The following is a 14,883-nucleotide window of genomic DNA, read 5'->3' as shown; positions in this document are numbered from 1 at the left end:
TAGACCTATAAAACTACTTAAGAAAACTACTCCAAACTTTGTCCTAATACTTTTTTCCTAATTAGAAAGAGAGATAAAAACCGTTGTTGGGTGGGTGGTCACTCAATATCATATCTGTACCTGTGTTCGGTATAATATAGTCACATTCACGTTACATAGCAAACTAAATAAACCAATTTTGTTTTAGTTTAGTAGAGTTGTAGAGTTGAGGCACATCACTGTTTCATGCTTATGTCAAAATACACATACAATGTATACGCTATCTACTTGCTGAATTATCTGCCAAATTATTCGGCTGCAGCAAGTGGTAGCAAGTAGTGGCTAAACAGCGAGAGATACGTGTATAAATTTGCGTAAAAGTGAAAAAGCTGATAAAAGGCCAAAATTTTGTGTGATCGATGTGGCCTTAATTTATTTAATAAGATTATTAAACTCAATTTTATTGATATAAGTAAGTCCAGCAACCATGGCTCACTGTATGAGAGTTTTGCATGGCCAGGTAAGATTCAACATTAAAATTTATCCACGTGCAGTGTAATAATTAGTAATAAATGCCCTTATTAGCATAATTGCGGCCTATAGTTATCAGAAGTTTGTTTACTTTGTTATCATTGTTATTAAATTTACTATTGGTTATTGAATGGACAGGTCATCTTGCGTAAAATAAACCGTCTGGGGTCAGTGGGGTCATCAGTCATGCCACGATTAGTTTATTCAGGTGTTCTCACTAAGTAAATGCCTAAAACGACATTTTCGTCTCCATAACCTGTGACTCTGATTGTAGGGTAGCAGGACCCGAACTGTACTCTTGGAGATTCAACAAAGATGCTTCAGCGTGTCACCACTCGCCGCAGCAGCCGCTCAGGTACATTTTAATACTTAAAATGCCTCTTTAACAGTGTTTTCAGTGATACCAAATATTGTTATGTAATCGATCCAAGTGACGAAAAAATTGCACTATGACTTAAAATAAGTGTTTCTAATGTTACTAAAATCTGTTCTAGGTCGCTATGTCGAAGTTCGACAAGGCCCCATTGCCTTACGAGAAATTGACGAAAAATTTGGAGGTAGTGAAGAAGAGGTTAGGTCGGGATATGACCTTGTCAGAAAAGGTGCTCTACTCTCATTTGGATGACCCTAAAGGACAGGTTAGTAATTATTTATTAATTTTTAAATGAGTATCCGGCTATTTATTAAATAAGTCTTGAAAAATTTGAAAATATAATTGATTTGTTTTTAGACAGTTTATTAAATAGATTAAAAAGTTAAACAGTTCAAAAATAAGTTTTTAAATAAAGCATTTGTGTGCCACTTAAGTTAATATATAAAAATACACCAAAATTAAATGACTATAAATTAAATAATGTAAATTAACATTACAGCAATGGTAAGTTGTAATAAATTCATACATAACTAATTCTTTGAAATTCAATTAAATACTAAGTGTTATGAATGACAAAATACTAAGAAAAAATTTGGAGAATAGAAATGGAGAGAAAAAAGTAGTAAAAATTAACAACATAATATACTGTGAGTGTGAAAAAAAACTAATTATGTTTTTAACACATTCAGCAAAACTATTATTTTTTATATGATAGTAAACTCACCAGACGATTGTTACTGAACATATTAACTAGACTTATTATACAAGTGTTTATCTCACTTAAATAATTCAATGTAAATTACATATGTAAATGACTATTTTTTTTCGAATTCTTTACATTTCCAGACAGTTTTTTTGCAATTATAGTGTCAATTGATTTTTAAAATGGAAACTTTTTTCATACAACCTCATCATTATTTCATAGCATTAATATAAATACATTGGTGATTGTTTTACAAACATTTTAATGTAATTGTTGCTTTGCTAATGATTAATTTACAGTTATTTAAGGCAGGGATTCCCGAAAGGGTCGTATCGACCCCCTGGAGTCGATATTGTTCTTAAAGCATTGCTAATTCTCACTCTTACTTTTTCTATTGACCTAAGTCAGAATGAATAATAATAATAATTGATTTTAATAGTAGGTAATTTGACCATTGGGGGGGGTCTGTGGAAACAGTTTCTTTTGGAAAAGGGGGTCACTTGTCCAAAATAGTTTGGGGATCCCTGATTTAATTTATACTAATTAAGATTCTCAGAACAAAATCATTGTCATCTATCATATTGGATACTATGAATTGATCATCTCAAACCAGGTCATATACATGTCCCTAGGTAGCCTAAGTTAAGGATAACTAGACAATGGTATACCACTTTGACTTACTTAGTGCGGGTTGGTTTATTTCACAAATTAATATCCAATACTTTAAAAATATTTTACATTATTAATTTTTTTTTTCATTATTTAAATATTCATAGGATATTGAGCGAGGCACCAGCTACCTTCGATTACGGCCTGACCGTGTCGCCATGCAGGATGCCACCGCACAGATGGCGATGTTACAGTTCATCTCGTCTGGTTTACCACGAGTTGCGGTACCCTCCACTATTCACTGTGATCACTTGATTGAAGCACAAGTTGGTGGTGTTAAGGACTTGGCTAGAGCAAAGGTGAGTGAAAATATTTTTAAATCCTATTATTAAAGAAGAGTTTTAATGTTTTTTTTAGAATTGGAATTGATTATATTAATAGAAAATGCGTGCATGCATTTTTGAAATTAAGTTTCAAGGCAAATTTTAAAACTGTTACCTCTATAATTCTATGAACTTTAAAATCTATTTTTCACAAACATAATTCAATTATTCTAGAACCCATCAATTATCTACTAATTTCTATTCTATGTAATTTATCTTAGGACCTGAACAAAGAAGTATACAAGTTCTTGGAAACAGCGGGAGCAAAGTACGGTGTGGGTTTCTGGAAACCTGGTTCCGGTATTATCCATCAGATCATCCTGGAGAACTACGCGTTCCCAGGACTGCTCATGATCGGCACAGACTCTCACACACCTAATGGCGGAGGACTTGGTGGTCTTTGCATTGGTAAAGTATTAGTAACTTATGCTTTTATTCCAGCCGTTAGTTTTTACTGTGGAAATAACTGTATAAAACATATTGTTTACATCTTTTCAAGTATCTTGGCGGCTCAACAACTGAGCAATGACCTTCCCCGCGTTCTTTGCGATATTCCAAGCCGCCAAGATATATTACAAGCTGTATACCTCACAATACGAAGTAAAAATATTCTTTTATATGTCGGCAGTGAAAATTCACGGTTAGACTGATTAAAAATTAATTGTTTTTAGTATTAATTTTTCACACAATATCTTGATATTTTTATAAAACTGAGGATCAAGCTTATAAAGAAATGTATTCCTTCAAAAACAAAGCTATATTAAATAAATAAATAATAGTTCAAAGCAGACAATTATTTAAATGGAACTTTTTGTATCTAATTCGTATATTTATTATTAAAAAAAATATAATTCAGGTGTGGGAGGTGCTGACGCTGTGGACGTAATGGCCGACATTCCCTGGGAACTGAAATGCCCTAAAGTTATTGGTGTCAAACTTACTGGTAAGTTGGTCTATTTAAAACTAGCAGTTATCCGCGACTTCGTTCGCGCGGAATTGAATATAAATCTTATTAATATTAGAAATACGAATGTTTGGATGGATGGATGTTAGTTTGAAGGTATCTCCTCCACAGATCTCGACGAAATTTGGCAAAGATGTAGATCATAGCCTGGAAGAACACATAGGCTACTTATTATGATTTTTTTAACTCGCCGTGGACGGAGTCGCGGGCGACAGCTAGTCTAGTCATAAATATGGTTTTGTCATCCAGAGATAGTGTAGCTTTCCAATGGTGAAAGAATTTTTCAAATCGGTTTATTAGTTTCGGAGCCTAATAGATACAAACAAACAAACAATAATTTTTTTTCTACCTATATCTATAGTCTATAGTATGCCTTCATGCATCAGCTCTGTTCCAAATTTCATCCAGTTCCATTGAGATATTCTCGATTAGCGAATAATCCAAACTACATTCTCTTCTTGATAACATTATTCGAATCCATTGAAACTTTTACCTGAATAATATTTTATAATAAACGCGTACGAACACAAAAAAAAAATGAATCATTAACATATTAACCAATGAAAGTCATCCATCATGTTTTTTTTTTTTATATTTTTTGAACCGCATACTACCATTAGATGACTAACATTATTTTGTTTTATTTATATTTTACAATTGTTTTAAAAATTTACAAAGGTGTTTATTCAGTCATTGCTATCAGAGAACTGCCGAATTAAACAAGATTCTTGATAACACTATTAACCTTTGCAAAAATATCTCCTATACAAGAGCAATATTAATTTATATATAATTAAAAATAAACTGTGTAACTAGACTGTTTGTGCATTGTGAAACCATTAAAGATTTTATATTAACTAAAAAAAAATCCAATTCGACATACCTGTCCAAAAACCTATTTTAATCTGTTTTAAAAAACCAGTAGCTGTCACCCTCGACTCTGCATGGAAATAAAAAAAAAAAACTTAATAAGTAGCCTATGTGTTCTTCCAGACTATGTTCTATATCGGTGCCAAATTTCATTAAGGTCCGTTGAGCCTTTGTGGAGATCAACATTATAAGGCTGGGTTCCGCCACTGCTGAATGTATACCTCCACCATAGATTGTCACAATGCCCATCCTGTACTGCCCGCATCCTCTGCAATCCCGCAACCTTGACCTTCTAACAAACCATCTATCCAATATAAAGGGATAACAATATTTTTATACAACTTGATCAGTGGTTTAAAGTGCTTATAAAAGACTAGCTTTTACCCGCGACTCCGTCCGCGCGGAATAAAATAAAAATAGAAAACGGGGTAAAAATTATGCTATGTCCGTTTCCTGGTTCTAAGCTACCTGCCCACCAATTTTCAGTCAAATCGATTCAGCCGTTCTTGAGTTATAAATGGTGTAACTAACACGACTTTCTTTTATATATATAGATATGTAGATAGATATAGATATCAACTAAAATATAAACAATTGTAAAATATGTCTCGTAATATTCACATACATATGTATGTATATGATGTATTTATTTGTCAACTCTATTTGCTTTTATTTTTAGTCAACATATTTAAGTAGTTTAAATTGACGCGTAATTTAAACCTATAAGAAACATGTAACGCAATCACAAACAACACATTTTTGTTACTACACCTCATGCGAATATGTACCTTCTGTCTTATGCTAGAAGGTAGAAAATGTAATAGCCATGATGTTATATGTATTGCCTAATACGAGGTTATAAATAGAAATAAAATTCTGCATGGCTCGCCGCCAGATCTCAATGTGCATTGCTTATCGTGTTAGCCAAGTATTTTGATTTTACATTTCACTTTTTCTTTCAAAGATCAGAGAGATGATGATGAGATTGAATGTGGCTACAAATGTAGAGGAAGACCAAAGAAGGTATAGATGGATTGTGTGAAAGAGGATATGCGTAAGAAGGGAATGAATTCAGATATGACGGCTGATAGAGATGTATGGAGGCGGAGTTCATACGTAAGTACAAGAGGTTGATGATTTGAGGACTTTTTCTTTCAATCACTTTATTATTTGAGTGTCAGTGGCGCAGTTGTTAAGCATTTGACCATACCGTAATCTACACGTTCAGGTTCAATCTCCGCCACGTACTTATTTTATTCGATTTTAGAATTTCATATGTACATTTATGCGACGGTTTTACTGTGAAGGAAAACATCGTGATGTTACAAAGATGTGTGCCGATAACAAACCGCAATCGGTTGATTAACGCCTAATCACCCCTCTTGGGTAGGCTCCGTGCCCTTCGGTGGGGACATAAATATCAGCTAACGATGATGACTTTATTTAACTACTAGCTGTCGCCCGCGACTCCGTCCGCGCGGAGTTAAAAAAAAAATGAGTAGCCTATGTGTTCTTCCAGACTATGATCTACATCTATGCCAAATTTCATCGAGATCCGTGGAGTCATTCTGGACCGATACAGTCCAAATCGATACCTTCAAACAAACATCCATCCATCCATCCAAACATTCACATTTATAAGATTAGTAAGACAGATTTTTTTTTCAAAAAAGCAATTAATTCTTTAAACAAGAAGCCTTTTGTGTTTCAGAATAAATTTTACTCAAAAGTAAATAATGGTTTACATGGTCACAAAAACACTTTGTTTAATAGCTTACAAATTTTAATGTAAACAATTCCAATACCATTGCGCAATAAGGTTACCTATGTTAATTTCAGTTATATGGCGATTGTATAACATCACTATTCAAATATCACTCTTGCGCAAGACGTGATAAGGATTATTTTCTTCTGACGTAAGGTTATACAAAATGCGCAGTAGACTAGACCAATTTATAAAGACGTTAAACTAGAAGCAGTTCTCACATGACCGGACTGATTATATAGGCGTATAAGATAACACTTTACTTATGCATTTTGTATTACAAGATGCAAACTTTATGGCTTAATACTGGTATAAGGCAAATCAAACAACGGCTCGGAACATCGCACGAGTCGCTGCGTAGAACACAATTTTAGGTGTTGCGCGGGAAAGGGGAGGTGCACAGTACAGTCCGCAGTTGAACTTAAAACGTCAAAAATTAAAGCGGGAAATTGCGAGCCGTCATAAAGTTTGGATAGCATGTTACCTATGTACTTTGGACATTATGAATAAATTGCTTTGATATCTAATTAAACGTTATTAAACCCTAGTAAGCAATAATTGATAACCTTTCATTAATAGTTGATATTATTTCTCGCGTCTTTGTTCGGAAGGTTTAATGGTTAGGTAAACGGATGATCTGATTTAAATGTAATTAAAAATTTAGAAAGGTATAACAGTAAGCTGTATATATATATATTTTCTTGCGTATAATCCATTTTTGAGACCATAATTCGTTTAACAAAATATCTAGTATTTCCCGTTGGACCGATCTAATCTTAAAAATCAATCGGCCAAATGGGAAACACACGACATATAGTTATCTCTGTTTTTTCTAAAAGGAATGAAAGATATGACAATAAATTTATATTGCTTATTTTTGTATTCGTGCTTCAGCTGTGAAAATTTTTTACAGAATGTAAATCATTCAAATATTTTGCTATTTTTTTATTATTTTGTAACTGATATAATTTATTTAGTCGTAATTTTATTTACACCAAAGATAAATAATACTAAAGTCATAAATTAGATGTTTTATTGTTGCATTATAATATCATCCGTACTTGCATTATCTTATCTTACTAATATTATAAAATAGCTTTTACCCGCGACTCCGTCCGCGCGGAATAACAAAAAATGCACACAAGATAAAAAAGTTCCTATGTCCGTCTCCTAGTTTTACGCTACCTTCCCAACAATTTTCAGCTAAATCAGTTCGACCGATCTTGAGTTATAACACTACTGTTTAGATGGATGGATGGATGTTTGTTTGAAGGTATCTCCGGAACGGCTCAATGGACATTGATGAAATTTGGCAAAGATGTAGGACATAATCTGAAAGATCACATAGGCTACTTATTAAGTTTTTTTTAACCCGCGCAGAAGGAGTCGGTGGCGACAGCTAGTTTCTAATAAATTGTAATTATTCGTAACATTACTTCTTAATCACTACACGTCATTTTTTACTAATGATTAATGCATTGTATGTGAAAATGTTTATCATAAACTTATCGTGTATTTACCAAACCAATCACCTCATATCAATAATAACAATACCATATAATCTTTGATTACGTCAGTGTACATATTTTAATAAGTTGCAACAATTTCAATTGCTTTCGTAACATTTTTCGTATTCCCCGATTCAACAGAATTTGTATTTTGATTAATAAAAACTTGAAAGTTACTTAGCTGTTTGGTTTCAGTATAAATCAAAACATATATAATTCACTATAATTAACACGTTCAGCGAATCATGACGCGTTTAATTTCATGGAAACTTGTCATAGTGGCATAGAACGTGTTAGTTGATAAAATAAAGCATATATATATCAACAGATTTTATTCTCGATTATATATCTCGATTGTAAAATCTTCTAAATTGAATTTGTTTCTATTATATTATCATGTTAAAACATATCACAATTACCTGCTTCTGTTTAAATAAATACTTGATAACACGTAAAAATAAAGTGGAAATCCACGATAATATTTTCTAATTTAGATTGTGGGAACAGAATAGTATTTATGTTGAAAGAAAGAAATTCATTTATCAAAAGAAAAGGTGTTCATTCGACATGTGCTGCGGCGGGTACTGCAGCGATTTTCAATGAACCCTAAATTCTCTCTTTCTCTCTCTATATTGCCAACCCCATTACCATACGTGTTCTAAACTACTCAAAAAATCGGGCGATATGAAAAGATACATATTTAATTTCAAATTATCTCTTTAGGTCAACTAAAAGGTTGGACAAGTCCTAAAGATGTGATCCTGAAGGTAGCCGGCATCCTGACAGTGAAGGGTGGCACGGGCGCTATCGTGGAGTACCACGGGCCTGGAGTAGACTCCATCTCTTGCACTGGTATGGCCACCATCTGCAACATGGGTGCGGAAATCGGTGCCACCACTAGTGTAAGTTTAACACTCTCAATGCTATTTCACACATTAAAGTGAAACCCGGACATGGACTGTCTCATTGATCTGTCATAATCACTGTCTACAAATGGTCACCATGGGAGTCTCTTGCTGCTGCAGTTGTTAATTTTTTACTAAGGAGAACCCTTAGCGTAAATTTCTCATACTTTCTATACTAAAATACTTAGTATATAGGTAGATTAAGTACGAGAAGTCAACACTGAAGGAATACCTTAGTAACGATTAAACGATTCTGAGTATGACTGTTATGTTATATGAAAATTTTACTTAGCCCCGTATATATCTACAGTATTTTAGTGCACCGGTAATTTGAAATCATTTTAAAGACTGTTGAAATTTGTAATAATTAAACATGTGAAATCTTTTTTGTAAATTAGGTAATTTTGTGGACAAAGTATCTTATTTTATTTTTATTTGTAGGTGTTCCCCTACAACTCTCGCATGGAAGCGTACCTTAAGTCGACTGGCCGTCACGACATTGCTACCAAAGCCAACTCCTTCAAACATTTGCTCACACCCGACTCTAAAGCACCTTACGACCAAGTAAGTATTACCTTTTTTGAATTAAACAACAAAAAATATTGTGTTTTTTTTTGGTATTTTATTTTACAAACTAACTTTCCTTTCAGTTAATCGAAATCGACCTATCAACACTGGAGCCGCACGTGAACGGACCATTCACCCCCGACTTGGCCAACCCTATCTCCAAACTGGGTGAGGCGGCCAAGAAGAACAACTGGCCGGTGGACATCCGCGTCGGTCTCATCGGCTCCTGCACCAACTCCTCCTACGAGGACATGGGACGATGCGCCAGCATTGTCAAAGAGGTGACATTGTCTTTTATACATCGCGGACAAATGTATTTTTTTACATAAAGCTTGTTATACATGTTTGTCAAGGCTTGCCAAATGAAGGCGAATACCAATAGACAGTACATATGTATTGTTTGTTATCACTTGGCGTTGCTTGCGCCAACATTCGCGATCTCAAGTGTACCACGGCTTATTTGGCATAGCTTGTCAAGACTCACAGGCGCTGGAAAGCTTTTATTTCACTTCGGAACTGTGTCTGTTTTTTTACACAAATTAAAGGCACACTTGTCTGAATTGGTCACTTTCATAGACTTGCCAAATGTATATAGCATGTTGGCCTTCACTTGGCAAACCTCGGTAAACGATTTGGAACCAACGAGATTATTGACACCCATTAACAGTGGAGGAACTACAAATTCTAGTCTTTATAAAGTGTTTTGTTAGTGATTTAATTTCGTTGTCCAGGCGCTAGGCCACGGTCTGAAGTCCAAGATTCCGTTCAACGTGACCCCCGGCTCGGAGCAAGTTCGCGCAACTATTGAGAGAGACGGCATCGCACAGACCCTCAGGGACTTTGGAGGCACTGTGAGTACAACTAAATTTTTGAATATACCATACCAATTCAGTCACAGTCAAATTGCATATCTTCACAATTTTTACAGAATAATAGAAATGTCTTCCTCTATTAATTTATCCCTCTTGAGGGTCTTGTTATTTTTGTTTTCTGGAGTTGAGTACTTTGCGTTTAAGTTGGCACTTCTGATAGTAGTGTAATCTTGTTTTCGACGTGCCAAATGAAATTTCGTAAAATATTTTATACTATAGGTATTAGCAAACGCATGTGGTCCCTGCATCGGGCAGTGGGACCGCCAGGACGTGAAGAAGGGCGAGAAGAACACTATTGTGACTTCATACAACCGCAACTTCACCGGTCGCAATGACGCCAACCCCGCCACACACTGCTTCGTCACCAGCCCAGAGCTCGTCACTGCGCTCTCCATTGCTGGTCAGATATTACAATATACATTTTAAACACTGACATATACTTCAATGTACACGAAACAACCAAAATTATATCTAAATAGGGACAATATTGAACACTGAAATATATCTGAACTAGCTGTTACCCGTGTCTTCGTCATAGCAGAATTAAAATAATTGGCCTTGTTTCGTAGTTTACCCGGAACAAACATATTTACGTATTTATTTACGGACAGACAGACAAACATAAAATAAATACAGCGTAATGTTCGCAAAATATGTTTTTTTTAAATATACAGACACTTCAATGTTGTTGTGTTGATTGGATTTGGAATTAAATAATGTATGTAACTACATAATTTAATACTTTGAAGATAAAAGCCGTAAAAGTATGTTTGTTTTAGCCTCTCTCTTTATTCCTTACTCTCTCTTTCTATTTCTCTCTTTTTCTCTCTCGTATATAATCTCTATATTTTTTTATTTTCCATAAATATCAATAATATTTCTGATAACCAGGTCGGTTGGACTTCAACCCGTTGTCGGATGAGCTGACGGGCAAAGATGGCAAGAAGTTCAAGCTTTCGGATCCGTTCGCCGACGAGTTGCCCGCCAAAGGATTCGACCCTGGACAGGACACCTACCAGCATCCGCCTGCTGATGGCTCCAGTATGTATATTATCTATTATTATATAACTAGCAGTTGTCCTCGACTTTCTCCGAGTGGAATTGAAAAAAAAAATAGTTTTATAGTTTTTTTAGGCTATAGCCTTTGTCACCTGAAGATAGTGACACTTCCCATTAGTGAATTAACAAATCGGTTCTGTAGTTTCGGAGCCTATTCAATGCCGGTGAAATACCACGACCTCACAGAAGACAGTCGTCAAGTGGAAGTAATTCCAAGTACAGTCTGATGATTGTGGTGCCGGAGGACTAATTTTAGTCCTCTTTCCATTCCTACCCTTTTCTTATAAGGAAAGGATGAGAAGGGGAAGTTGATTTGATGAAAGAGGAGATGTATAGGAAGGTTAAATATTATCTTTTTGTGCGTCTCCTCCTTCGTCGTTTGAGGGTATATACGCATCTGCAATTGCGAATGTCTATAGACAGCTGTCGCTTCGCCATTTCGGCGAATTCATGTAATATATAAAAAATCTTTTATGTTTATATTATAGTATTGAATGATATAAACGAGATAATAGTTTAACTAGAATTATTAAAATTCTAGATATATTTTTTAGTCTACTTCTTTCGATACATTTTCTTTATATTGAAAAAAAAAATTCACAGAGGTAGCAGTTGATGTATCCCCAACCTCGGACCGTCTTCAACTCCTGGAACCATTTGACAAGTGGGACGGCAAAGATCTCAATGAGATGACCATCCTGATTAAAGTGAAGGGCAAATGTACCACCGACCACATCTCAGCCGCTGGACCCTGGCTCAAGTACAGAGGACATCTTGATAACATCTCCAATAATATGTTTATTACGTGAGTATTTTTTAACTGAATAAAGTTAGTTAATAAGTTTCTTGCATAAAATCTTAGTTGGTATTCAAAATGGTTATTATGAGAAAACTATAAAAGATAAATATATGCTATCGCGAACTTTTATTTAGCACATTTAAAGAGCTACAATTCGTCCATACATTATTTTTATTTAGGTCCTATAGTATAGCCTGCGTAAGCGCTGAAAGCAAAAATGTCCCTAATTTTCAAGCTAAATTCAAAATCTACTAGTCTTCTAGTTATTTAAAAAAATCAAAAAAATAGGACCCATCTGCAAGCACTTCCTTTCGATTAATATAATTTTTATCAAAATCGGACCACCAGGCGCGGAGATTCGCGGTAACACAAATAAAAAAAAATACAGTCGAATTGATAACCTCCTTCTTTTTGAAGTCAGCTAAATAGGGGATTTCAATTCTTTCTTACTTTAATAGATAAAATGTAAATTTAAAAGCTTGCCTTTTAAATATTTTGCATGTTTAACTTATATTTGCAATAGTAAATTAATTATCAATTAATTTTGTAATCTTTGTATTTTAAAGTCGTGTCAAGTTACGTTACACTGTTTATAACAAAATAACGACTGAACCAATTTGATTGAAAATTGGCGGGGAACTTAGAACCAGGATACATTTATCACTTTTCCTTTTTATTTGAATTCCGTGCGGACGGAGTAGAGGGCAAAAGCTAGTATTAGTATAGATGAAAACTATTTCTAATGTATTGTGAACAGAGCAACAAATGCGGAGAACGGTGAACTGAACAAGGTCCGTAATCAGTTAACTGGTGAGTGGGGCGCTGTACCGGCTACAGCTCGCGCCTACAAGGCGGCAGGCGCACGCTGGTGTGTTGTAGGCGACGAGAACTACGGCGAGGGCTCCTCCCGAGAGCACGCCGCACTCGAGCCTAGACATCTGGGTGGACGCGCCATCATCGTCAAGTCATTTGCCAGGTAAGTGAGTTCTCGGCGCGTCTTCGATACTTTTTTATTTTGATATAACTTTTTAATTTTGGTATAAAACTTATAGATGATCTTTCCATTTTTCATAGAAAAAAAAATTTTCAAAAACTCAATTGTGCCTCAAAAAAAAACACCATATATTCCAAATTACTACGAGAAGAAGCAAATGTTCTCAGTTAATAATGTTTATTGTTGATGATTCAGAATCCACGAGACCAATCTGAAGAAGCAAGGCATGTTGCCGCTGACGTTTGCAAACCCCGCAGACTACGACAAGATCCAGCCCTCGGACAAGATCTCCCTGTTAGGACTCAAGGATCTCGCGCCCGGCAAGGTAATGTACCAGAATACTTTAGTATCTAAGCTGGATTTAAGGGGAAAATCACATCTGTCACATTTTCAGTCATAGATAAATTGTCGAATAAATAAGCAAATGGAAACAGTACAGTTTTTATATTAGTACATCTTAGACACCTTTTTCAAGAGCATTCTATTCGGAATACTATATACCATTTCCATTGAACGCGCTCGCGACTTAAGTTGCTAGTTGCTGAGTGGAATATTTGTCTAACCTAAAAAAAAAAGAAGTTGCTATAAACAGATGCACACAAAAATTCGTCTAGCGTTATTGTACTCTTTATTTTAAAGTTTTTTTTTTATATTGAAAAAGTAAGCGCTTGACCACAATCTCACCCGATGAGGTGAAGATGTGGTATAAAGATGGTACGCGCTAGCTTTGTAGATGCCTATTCACTCTACTCTTAAAGACCCCCACTAGTTCTAATCTAATCTATTAGATGTTTATTTTTAAAAGGAATTTATTTAATATTTAATTTAATATTTTATAATAACAGCAAGTCGACTGTGAAATCAAACACAAGGATGGCAGCGTTGAACGCATCAAGTTGAATCATTCACTGAACGAGCAGCAAATCTCATGGTTCAAAGCGGGTTCCGCACTTAACAGGATGAAGGAAATTGCTGCGGGCAAGTGAATTAGTTACCCCGATTGCAATCCTTGCACTGGATTTATCCCAAAAATGGGCAAATTTTTGTAAAGTAGCAACCCTGTAAGATATTTAAAATTTTATTCTAAAATGTTAGCTAGTTTATAGCGAATTTAAAAACAGTATTGTAACCAATTTAACATGAAATCAAAAAATCTTCAAATGGAAATGGATTGAGGCTTTTAATGAAAAATTTCAATAATTCAGAAGAAAAATACATTAATATTTATTAATACACATGGCAACATGACTTTATCTTGTTAACCAAATAATTATGTTCAATTGTGTTATTTAATAGTATTAGACAATATAAAAAAAACTTAAGCAACATTTTTTTGTACTTAAGTGTTAGTAAAAATACCTAATAGTCTAAACTCCAGTGCAAGTTATTATTTAAATGTTATATTAAAGAGCATTTTGTATAGTTGCCAAACACTCAGGCAATGAATCTTATATACTTAGTTGTAGTAAGTACAAAACTTAGATGAAATTAGTTTAATAAGTTTGATCCTTTTTTCATCAATTTACATGTTATTAATGAATTACGATTATATTAAAAATTATCAATTATTTATGTCATTGTTTTTTTTTTAACTCCTTATTTTTAGAACCTTCATATACTTTGAAAGTTGACTTAATTGTTAGTTATCTGAAACAAACTTAACTTGAAATAATCTACACTACATTACTTTAAAACAAGATTCATCCTTCCCTTATTGGAGTGGGACTTGTCGGAGACTAAGGCCTACTTTGAGTCACTGCGTCACCCTAGTTAGTTATTATAAGAGAGGGAATATGAAAACATTAAATTATACCTTAAAAGCTAGTCTCAAATCTACCATTACTACCTTAAAGCCTAACCTAGGACATAGAAGTGGCGGTCACTCTAGAAGCCCCAAAAGGAAGGAGCTCACTTGACCATAGTTTGTCAGTTGGTCCTGTAAACACCTGTCCACTGAGCTTAGAATGTGTGAAACATGGAGCAATTATAATTCTATATTTCA

At 34.6% G+C, this 14,883-nt stretch overlaps 1 protein-coding gene across 1 annotated transcript; it reads left to right on the top strand.

The window, feature by feature from the left end:
* The first annotated feature begins 267 nt into the window (after positions 1–267).
* LOC106713367 (probable aconitate hydratase, mitochondrial) lies at positions 268–14,094 on the top strand. Its single transcript, XM_045679874.1, has 16 exons — positions 268–499; positions 785–865; positions 1,005–1,148; positions 2,363–2,554; positions 2,800–2,986; positions 3,435–3,521; positions 8,409–8,587; positions 9,032–9,154; positions 9,241–9,438; positions 9,889–10,008; positions 10,249–10,429; positions 10,921–11,070; positions 11,692–11,893; positions 12,645–12,863; positions 13,077–13,206; positions 13,727–14,094. Exons 1-16 carry the CDS (start codon positions 467–469, stop codon positions 13,865–13,867), a joined length of 2,367 nt encoding a protein of 788 aa, XP_045535830.1. The 5' UTR covers positions 268–466; the 3' UTR covers positions 13,868–14,094.
* Positions 14,095–14,883: the final 789 nt, after the last annotated feature.

The sequence above is a fragment of the Papilio machaon genome, chromosome 10 (genome assembly GCF_912999745.1).
Source record: "Papilio machaon chromosome 10, ilPapMach1.1, whole genome shotgun sequence".
Lineage (NCBI taxonomy): Eukaryota > Metazoa > Arthropoda > Insecta > Lepidoptera > Papilionidae > Papilio > Papilio machaon.
Note: the sequence above shows the minus strand (reverse complement) of the source record. Positions and strands in the feature narration are given on the sequence as shown.

Bases quoted from the DNA above. Each gene is read 5' to 3' on its own strand.
- LOC106713367 (XM_045679874.1), top strand. From the start codon at position 467: ATGGCTCACTGTATGAGAGTTTTGCATGGCCAG. The intron at 9,439-9,888 runs GTGACATTGTCT...TTCGTTGTCCAG, and splicing joins GCGCCAGCATTGTCAAAGAG to GCGCTAGGCCACGGTCTGAA. The intron at 10,009-10,248 runs GTGAGTACAACT...TTTATACTATAG, and splicing joins TCAGGGACTTTGGAGGCACT to GTATTAGCAAACGCATGTGG.